At 41.2% G+C, this 10192-nt stretch overlaps 1 protein-coding gene across 2 annotated transcripts; it reads right to left on the bottom strand.

The window, feature by feature from the left end:
• Positions 1 to 1054: 1054 nt before the first annotated feature.
• LLPH (LLP homolog, long-term synaptic facilitation factor) lies at positions 1055 to 8648 on the bottom strand. 2 transcript variants are annotated; one of them, XM_059683522.1, is made up of 3 exons: positions 8519 to 8648; positions 6475 to 6686; positions 1055 to 4268 (listed from the first exon to the last, which is right to left on the bottom strand). In XM_059683522.1, exons 2-3 carry the CDS (start codon positions 6677 to 6679, stop codon positions 4090 to 4092), a joined length of 384 nt encoding a protein of 127 aa, XP_059539505.1. In that variant the 5' UTR covers positions 6680 to 6686; positions 8519 to 8648; the 3' UTR covers positions 1055 to 4089. The 2 variants fall into 2 exon arrangements, with proteins under 2 accessions (XP_059539505.1, XP_059539506.1); XM_059683523.1 differs by having other exon boundaries at positions 6475 to 6688; positions 8524 to 8587.
• Between the last annotated feature and the right edge of the window lie 1544 nt (positions 8649 to 10192).

The raw sequence follows: 10192 nt of genomic DNA on the forward strand, positions 1-10192 counted from the left end.
AGTCAGTCACTTAGCTAGTCAACAGCCCCAACATCTTCATCTCAATAGCAGTATTTATAAATTTGGCAATTCTTTTACGTCTCTTTAGATTTCTCCCACTTACCTTATTGTGTGGCTAGCACTTCACTAGTCTAAACCACACACCACTGCCCTTCACCATCATTATGCAGTCTATTTCAGATATTCAAATCAAGTCAGCCAGTTATTTCCCCAACTCCTAAAAATCCTATCTTAAATTTGATTCAAATTCTGAACATATACAAATTTTCTGATAAATAAATGTATTTGTGAACTAGTGGGAAAAAAATGTATCTACGTCCATGTGACATTAAAAATAAAAAGAAGTGGTCAAAACCACTACTTGACTCTGCCTTAAGAGTTTCAACTGTGGTTCGCATTTCTTCTGTTTAGTAGCTTGCACACCACTGACCTCGGGCTTCCCCTTTGGGGCTGGGTCAGCCCATGCTAAGGGAGTGCTACCAGGGAACTGCAGTCTGGGCTAGGCCCGGAGATCTGAGAAGGGTTCTATAAACCATTTCTCTGCTAAAACCTATTCTTTATCTGATCCCAAGCTTGCATCATGGTTTGGACCAAAAACAGGTATTCTACCCTAAAACTACCTTTCTTTCCCAGCAAGTTTGTACATCCTTTAGAGGCAGAATAGCATTGTAAGATTGTAGGCTCTGGGGCCTGAACTTGAATCCCAGTTCTCTCAGTTTTAGCCATAGGGCCTGTGTGCCTCAGTTTTCCCATGAGTACCCAACTCATAGATTGCTGGGAGGATAAGTTAATACTGTGATTGAAGAGTTTAGGATTAAATAATTTAGACTAAGTCCTGATATATGAAGCAACCAATAAATGAAAGCAATTTTGATTATCCTTATTTTAAATTTAATTTAAAAAAAAAACAAAAATAAAATGTTACATTCAATTCAGAACGTGATTGAGCCCACTCATCCTAATTCCAAAAATGATTTGGTGCTTGGCTTGAGCTCCATCTGGTGGTTTTACAGCAATTCCCTGGAAAACATGAGTCAAATAAAAAGATGACAAATTTTTGAAAAAAATATTTTGCTCATTTAAAAGATTTAAGGATGTTGCTATACTTCTTTTTAATTTTTTTTTAATCCTCACCTGAGGGTATGTTTTCATTGATTTTTTTTTTGAGAGAGAGGAAGGGAGAGACATCCATGCAAGAGAGAAACATCAACTGGTTGCCTCCTGTATGTACCCCAACCAGGGATAGAACCCACAACCTATGTATGTGTCCTGACCAGGAATCCAACCTGCAACATTTTGGGTGTAAAAAACAAAGCTCTAACCATCTGAGCCACCTGGATGGGCTATACTTCTTAATTATAATCTTTAAATATAAAACAACAAAAGAGTGATCATACCCTATACTCATTTTTGAATGCCAGTCCAAATTTCCTGCCAAAATTTGGAAGGGGAAAATCTTGCTGGCAGTGCAGTCCACCAACTCAGTGCCTTAGCGGCCCCAGTCTCAACCTAGTGCAAGACAATTTCTTTTTAATAGTCTTTCCAGAAGCTATAGGACGCTTGAGGACTTGTTTCTCAAATAAGTTATTGACAATGATGTTTGATTTTGTTAACTTTATGTTAAATCCTGACTGGACAAACTTCAGGACTGGACAAAATTAAGTGAGCATACCAACATCATTATGAGGCCCTGGATGAATGCTCAAAGCAACTACCACTGGAGTCAAATTAGAGGTTATCAGCAACAGAAAATGTATCTTGGGCACTGGACTCTTGGGCAAAATCCAGTAAAACAATACCTGACAATGTTGCCAAAATATAAGTAAGCACTAAATGGGTAACATCACCGATACAGACAATTCCCAATAGAAAAAAAGGTAATTTAGCTAGTATATTTAGGATAATGTTAGCAACTTTTTATTTCATAAACAAACATTTATTTACCTTTTCCTCACAAACTCTATTTGTTGTTCATAACTATACCACAAGGCAAAAAAGGCCATGAATGACATTTATTCTCCAACTCATCTTTTTTTCCTCTAAATATATTTTTATTGATTTCAGAGAGGGAGAGGGAAACATCGATGAGAGAGAATGATTGGCTGCCTCCTGCACGCCCCCTATTGGGGATCAAGCACGCAACCTGGGCATGTGCCCTTGACTGGAATCGAACCTGGGACCCTTCAGTCCGCAGGCCAACGTTCTATCCACTGAGCCAAACCAGCTAGGGCTCACATCTTCTATTAGATTCTTTGAGAAAACTTATTTTAAGTATTTAAAAATTATCCACTAACTTTTTGGTGAACTAACACTGAGTAAATTGAGAAAAGTCTATTACATAAAATAATTTTTAAGATTTTACTGGCATTCAGTTTTATAACTCAAAACTCCTAAAAGATTTGGGTCATGTCCTATTTATCTCTATATTGTACCCCAGGCTAGCAGTTTGCCTGGCACAAAATTTGTGTCCTGATGACTAAGTGACTTGATTCTAACAGATCCCACTTTTAATTTAGTTCTCTCCTGACGTTAACAGCCTCTTCTGAGTAGACATCCGTAAAGGCAGACACCTTGTATCGTCCCTTGTGCCCCTAGCGCCTGTAAAAGACCCTGGCACACAGTAGGCACTCAAATATTTGTTGTTCCAGTGAATATATAGTGATGGTTAATATTTTTACAGTGAAATTTCAGAGGGAACACTAAGTTTATTTTAATTTTTTTTTGTTAAACTTCACCCGAGAATATTTTTTCTATTGCTTTCAAAGAGTGTGGAAAGGAGGTGGGGGGGGGGGGGGAGAGAAAGAGAGAGAGAAAAACATTGATGTGAGAAACACATTGACTGGTTGCCTCCCACATGCACCCTGACTGTCCAGCACTTGGGGGATGCTAAGTTTAAATGTTTAAATGGCTTAACTAAAAGTAAACTTAGCCCTGGCCAGTGCTGGTCAGTGGTTAGAGCACGGGCCTGTGCATCAAAGGGTTATGGGTTCGATTCCAGTCAAGGGCATGTACCTAGGTTGCAGGTTCAATCCCCGTGTGGGAGGCAACCAATGGATGTGTCTCTCACATCAATGCTTCTTTCTCTCTCTCCCTCCCTCCCTTCCACTCTCTCTAAAAATCAATAGAAAAAATATCCTGGGGTGAGGATTAACAAACTAAAATTAAAAAATAAGAGTAAATTTAAATAAGAGTGAAATTAGTAAACTGTAGCAAGACAGAGCCAACAAAAATCATTTCTTTATACAAACATTTCCAACAGTATATTCTATTCTTCTGAATACTAGTTTTAACAAGTCAAAGCTAAACAAGTATCTTTATTGCTAGATCTCTATAAAGTAATACTGAGCAAATACTTTCTGTGTATCTTCAAGCATGTAGCACTTCCCAAACTGATATGACTACAAAATGTATTTTTTCACCACACATCTGGAAAAATAGATTCTGAGAAATATACTCTTGGAAATGTTGCATTATATTAGGCTACATAATAAAAAAACTGATAAACATTACTCTAGTTCCCAGGATATTCTAATCTCTTTAAAAGATGGACCATACTAGCTAGTACATGTTAATAGTCTATCTAAAAATTTAAAAGAAGAATCTGGACTTCTCCACTACCAGAATACCTTAAGGATACATGAAAGAAAAGATATTCACGATCTAAGCAAAATACCTTTCATTATGAAGTATACAAACTCAAAACTCCAAACAAGTACTGCTGATAAGATCCACTGACATTGCATTTTAAAATAACATTATATAATTAGTCTTCTTTAATCTTAGTATAGTATCACTTATCTTTACAAATACCAAAAACCACAACCACATTAATATTTGATAGAATCTTGATGTCTGAAATCTAATCCCTGTATATCAGATAGCGTCCAATTAAAATATAAGTATAGCTTTCATTCATCAAAGGAAATATTTTATTCAAATTTCTAAAACAAATTTGAGATGTTATGTTGGGTTTGAATTGAAGAAAAAGGCCCAGTTAAAAAATGGTTTTCCTTTGATAGAAGCTGAAATAGGTGTATCCATTCTAATCAAAGATCTGCCCCATGTGGCACTTTTCAAGTTTTTAAAAGTCTACCAGGCCAAACCCTTAGCCGCCTTCGCTGCTTTTGCTTTGCTTTTCCCCTTTCCTTTTTCTCGCTTTGCCTTCAGCCTTTTTCTTTGCCTCTGGTTCATCCATATGGGGTACTGTCCATGCTGGTCTAGAAGAGTCTTTTTGTTTCTCTTAATGTCAGTCTCCATTTTCATGTCATCTGAATAAAAAAATGGAAACGCTATTAATACTCACGAATGAAAAATCAACCCTGTAAAAGAGCATATTAATGCAGTGAGAACATCAATAGTGAAAGTGGTCTGAAACTACAAAAGAAAAAACAAATCCCTCATTTGACTAACTCTGAAAACCCCTAACACTTTCAGTGGAGACACACACATGCTGTCAAGTGTTCCTACAACTGTGAAAGACAAGTATTTGTGAGCAAAGAGACATCACCTTTTTAGTCTCTAAAAAACTTTCTAAAGAATGTTGTCATGATTGTCCTTCTTTAGAATAATAAACGTTAAATAGGAACCATTAAGGATGTATGAATTTGAGTCACTGCGTTAGGGGTAAGTATATGGTTCTGAGTGAGTTACAAGAACATTTCTTAAATTAAGTGCCTCCTTGAGCTAAATAAGACAGCTGAGCCATTAAAAAGTGTACCCACACTTCTAATGGACGGGCCTCAGAAGTCAATGAGCCGATTAGGAATGAATGGCCACTTCTAACGCCGTGAACTAGGAAGAGGAGGAGGAGCAGTAAGCAGCAGGATTTAGATGACAGAGATGGAGAGAAAATAGAGAATGACTGGATATATCTCGGGGCTACCACACTTTTCTAGCCAGATCACATGAAGAAATCCAGCTCTACTAATAGGAGACTTGGCAGGAAGCTCAGTGCAACCATGCTGTGGCACATCTACCACCAACCTTACTTATTGTGAAGGACATGCCCAGAATGGCCGTCCCTGGGAACTGACCAAGGTATACAAGGTCGTCCATGTTTTCTACCACCTGACATTCACTTATCTGGTTTACTTTCTCTCTTCTCTAAAACAATGGCAAGTCTACTAGAATAGAGGCCTTTTCTCTAATATTCATTATTTCCACAGTACCTGGAATAACTAGTTGATGAATGATTATTTTAGGTGCTATTCTAGATTCTAGGGACATAGTGGTCCAAATAACCTCCCTGCTCTCATGGAGTTTACAACATTCTTTTGAGAGGAGAATAACAGAGCAAACTTCAGCCTGTGGTAAGCAGTTTTTTAAAGAGAGGTTCTGTACCTCTGTCTATCAGAATCAGATTTAGTAACACATGGTAGACTCTGGTAAGCACATGAAAAGACAATGTAGTGTTTTAAGCATGAAAATAAAACTTGATTTATATTCTAAAAAGATCACACTGATTGATAGGCTGAAAAAAATCAGAAGGGAAAAAGAGCTGAAGAGAGAAAAGGCTACTATCATAATTCAGTCAAGAGATAGTGATCATTTAAAGTGAAAGCATAAATGAGAAAAACGAATAGATTCCCGTTGTATTTTGAAGATACTCAAGATGTGCTAATTGTTTAGATGTGGGAGAAAAAGGAAAGAGGAATCAAGGGTAACTGTGAGGTTTGTGGCTTAAGAAATTAAGTGGGAAGATGAAGGAGTGGAAGGGGAAACATGAACTTGAAAGCAGAGATGAGGAACCATATTGAAAACAGGTAGATTACTAAATGGGGAGACACTGTGAAGAACGGGAAAGGAAATTTCTAGGATTCGAAAGTTAAGGAATGCTGCTCTTTTCCTTAATCACTGTACACCACATAAATACACTTCTATTTTAAGACCCTAAGTATTGTGAGTGCTTAATTTAATTTGTTGTCAAAGTAGTATATTAACCATGTGAAAACCAGTGAATCTTTCTCTGTATTGAAACTATAATATACAGCCTCCAATTTTAGACTATGATTAAGACAAAGTGGTCTCTAGAATCTGTCAAAATCAAATATAGGGAAACTTTACGAATTTTTAGGATAATGTAAGTGCAGAGGACTCTCAGAATGGGAACTGGTTCTTGCAAAGGGTAAAATGAAGAAAGATCTCCTTTTGTCCTGCCTCGTCCCTGACTGACTTGTGTACCTTCCAATGAGGATGTCTAGGTTTGCCTACTCCTGTAGCACTGTCTATTTCTGAGACATTTGGGATATTGCATAAACATCAAAGGCCCACTCTGCATATCCCCAAATGTGCCTATTCACATGAACTGGCTATAAAATAGTTTGGCACAGAATCTCTAGCAGCACCATAAGCCTTCAAAGAATAATGTGGGCATGGCAGGAGGTTTGTAGGGACGCAAGTGTGGGAGTGAATGGAAGACAGGAAAAAAGAAAAAAAGTCATAAAAGGAAACTGACAGAATATTTTTTTAACTCACCTTTGTCATCTTTCACCACACACTGGGTTTTCACTTCAGAATGTTTGGGGGCCACCACAGTTGCTACCTCATGAACATCTTTCATTAAAACATCAGTATCTACTTTAAGAATACTTTTAAGTCTGCTAAGCTCCTTTGGGGCATTCTTTTTTCTCTTTTCAGCACGCATCTTCCTTTTCCACTTACTCCGTAAGCTTTTAGCCATATTTTATCTGGAAAGTGAACAAAGATACATATTAAAAAGTAAATATGTACCATCAAAAAGGGGCAAATGCTGGGAAAACCAAATCAAAAGGTATCTCTACAAAACATAAACAAACGGAAGGTAAAGCTCTTTACTCTGTTCATGATTTATGTTGGCTTAATGTGCAACTTCTGTGTGGATCAACATGGCCATGTACAGCCATTAAATAGTTAAGAACACCAAATCAAATTCCCCTTGGTCACTCACTAGCTATAAGTCAAGCCAATTCTGAAAGTTCCTGGAGTTTCCATACAAGATGCAAAAATTTAATTTCCCCCAAAGCATCATCACCTTACATTTCGGCAACGACTTACAAATCACAAAATGCTTTTATAAATATCTCTCTTAACTGAATTTTGACTTCACTCACTCCTACAGGACACCCACCCGAGTCGTGATCACCCACCCCTTCAAGTCAATCTAGCCATCTTAAAGTTGTCCAATTCCACTGCTGCTTTCTCTCCATCCCGTCTTCCCAGCCCTAAATCCTCCACAAGGTGGTTAGTGAGCTTCTAAAAACTTAGAGCAGCCCTGGCCAGTGTGGCTCAAATAGCTGGAGCACCATCCCGTATACCGAAAGGTGGTGGGTTCGAGTCCCGGTGAGGGCACATACCCAGGTTTTGGATTTGATCCCTTGTTAGGGTTTGTGCAGGAGGCAACCCATCTAAGTTTCTCTCTCACACTGATGTTTCTCTCCCCAACCCCTTCCTCTCTAAAATCAACTAAAAATAAAATTAAAAAAAAAAACAACACAAACACACAACTTAGAGCACATGACCGCCTTTCCTTAATGACTTTCCACCTCCTATCTTCAAGATCTACAAGGTTATTTGTGATCTGATTCCTGCTTCCTTCAACTCTCTCTCCTCTTGTTCCATTTCACCCCCAACTGCATCTGAAAAAAGCCCAACTGGTGACAATGCAGAGACAGTGGGGATGTGACGAGAGGGGGGAAGGAAAAGGATTATAAAGAGCTTTTAAGGATAGTTTTTGAGAGTGATTTATAACATCCTCTTAATTGTGCTGGATTTATAGCTGCATACACCTATCAAAGCTTATATATATTACACACTTTAAACATATGAAGTCTATTGTGCTAATTACACATCCATAACGCAGTTATATAAATCGTTATGACACGGCTTGGATGGGAAAAAGCCCAAACGATGTCCACATCAGTCCCTTTCCATTTGCTCTCCCGTGCCTTAGAACCCATCTTCTCAAGGCTTGCTCCTCACTTCACTGCCTGAGAAAGGCCTTCTCTGCCCGTTAACTCCCCTCCTAGTATGACAGATCCTTCCCTTCCTTTTTAAGATGTGTTACAGTCTGAAACTGCGTTTATTTTCTGTCACCCCCGATGGACTGTGAGCTCCAATGGGCAGGGACTACATCGGTCTTTTTCACCGTTGGATCCGCCGAGACGTAACTCTCTGCACATAGCAAAGGTTAAATAGACTTGCTGAATTAATAATGACTAGTGGGGTACCATTTCTTTGGACGCCAGCAATCACAAACTCAGGCTTTTCCCTTGTGAATAACAACCCCAAACCCGTATGCAGTGGGGATGGAAGGATTTCGTTCAACAGACTTGAGGGCCGAGGTTCACCCGGGCCAGACTGAACGACGGACTCCAGTTTGCCCGGAACACCGATGCCCGAGGGCCGCCAAGACGAGAGGCCCCGGCCCCCAGGAGCGGCCTGCACCTCAGCCTGCCCAGTGATGGACGAGGCTGCAGGCGGGCTTCTCTACGAGAGGCAGAACCGAGAACCAAGTCCCACGCGCCACAGGACACCTGCTTACCTCTACAGGTTCACCACTCACAGAACACACGCTCCAGACGACCGGAAGCCCAGCACTTCCGCCTTCCGGGCTGCCTCGCCACACCGCCCCGCCCCCTGGCGCGTTGCACGCTGGGAGCCGAATGTCCGGGAACGCCTCCAGAGGCGGGGTCTTCTGAAGTTGAACGCTGACGCGCTTCCGGCGTTTGCCCGTCTGCAGGCCTTGGAGCCTGGCTCCTCCCAAACAGGTTCCGAAGCGGAAGTTGAAGAATGCGGAAGAGCCCCTGTCGAGGTTGTGGCGCCCGCCAGGCCCGCTTCCCGAGCGCGGCGGCGGCAGTCTGACATTTTAACCCAACGAGTGACGTTGACCCCCGGACCCTGCTGCCAGGTAAGGAGCTCAGAGCCGGCCTTTAGCGCTCACGTTCACACAGTACTAATGGATTCCCGCCGAATCATCCTCCCATGGACACATGCTATAATGTGGTAAAGGCCTAGGGTAGGGGGCTTTTTAAAAAAAGTAGCCCGCTGTATTTGGTCAAACATTAAATTAGTTCTCCCCTAATGCCTTGGCAGGGACAGACCAAATGACTTCGCAGGCCGGACGTTCCCTGCCCTGTATTAGAACTTCTTTCAAAAATAAATGTTTGTACTGCGTTTTAGAGAAAGCTCACTTCTACGTAGTTCAGATTGATTGCATCTTGCTTAATATACCAGGCCAAGGCTATTAAATAGACATTTGGCACAAGGAAAGAGAAAAAGACAAACTTATGAAAATGTCTTGGTGTTAAATATATGCCGTAATTCAGCATTACTAATGCTTTAAAAAACTGAATTTTAACCTAAGCTTTCCAGTTTGTATAGTTAAGTGGCCTTGGAATATTTAAAAATCCCTAGTCCATTCCTTCATTCATCCATTTGAGGGTGTACTCTGTGATGAGCACTGTGTGATGAGCACTCTGCTGGGTATACAAAGATGAAGGAGACCCCACTACAGACTTCAGGAAACTTTAACCCCTGATGGAAGGACATTGCTTCTCCCCCCTCGCAGGGGTGGACGGATGCTGTGGGACGGGAGGCACAGTGGGTCGCACTGCGTACCTGACAGGAAGTGGGCCGTCTCTCCATCTGAAAGGCATACTGCACTATAGACACCAGCCAGGCCGGCCCGCACCACCCTCCCCCCTCCCCCCTCCCCCGCCGTCCCCCTCCCCCCTCATTCCGCCTTCCCACTCAGGCCTCCCCTCCGTGTGGAACCCCTGATGTGCATAATCACTTAGTGAAATAGGAAGACTGCTGGGACTCAGATGGTGGCTCCTGCTGCCCAGGCCCCAGATGATGGAAGGGGACTGAAGCCAGGTGTGAGAAAAGTCATGCAGGCCAGTTAGGCAGGGTCTGCTGCACCTCCTTCCTCAGATTACACTGTCAACGGTTCTCAGATACTGCTCCTACCTACCTCTCTGACTGCATTTTGTACCTTACACATGGAGTTGCCTGTCACTCTGAGTCCCACTAATTCCACTTTTTTAGTATTTCTGGAGTCTGTATTTTCACGTTTACTTGATGTAAAAAAAAATTGAAGTTGCACGCGCCCTTTTATCCAGTAATTCTGCGTCCCGGTATATTCCCTACCTGGACAAACTCTGTTATCTGTGCATGCTGGTAAACATACAGGGACCTACAGAGCAGGACTGATTAT

Source organism: Myotis daubentonii, chromosome 2 (assembly GCF_963259705.1).
Source record: "Myotis daubentonii chromosome 2, mMyoDau2.1, whole genome shotgun sequence".
In the NCBI taxonomy this organism is placed as follows: domain Eukaryota; kingdom Metazoa; phylum Chordata; class Mammalia; order Chiroptera; family Vespertilionidae; genus Myotis; species Myotis daubentonii.

Coding starts and splice junctions, on each gene's coding strand:
- LLPH (XM_059683522.1), bottom strand. CDS start 6,679: ATGGCTAAAAGCTTACGGAGTAAGTGGAAAAGGAAGATGCGTGCTGAA. Junction 4,269..6,474: donor TGTGGTGAAAGATGACAAAG/GTGAGTTAAAAA, acceptor TTTTTTATTCAG/ATGACATGAAAATGGAGACT.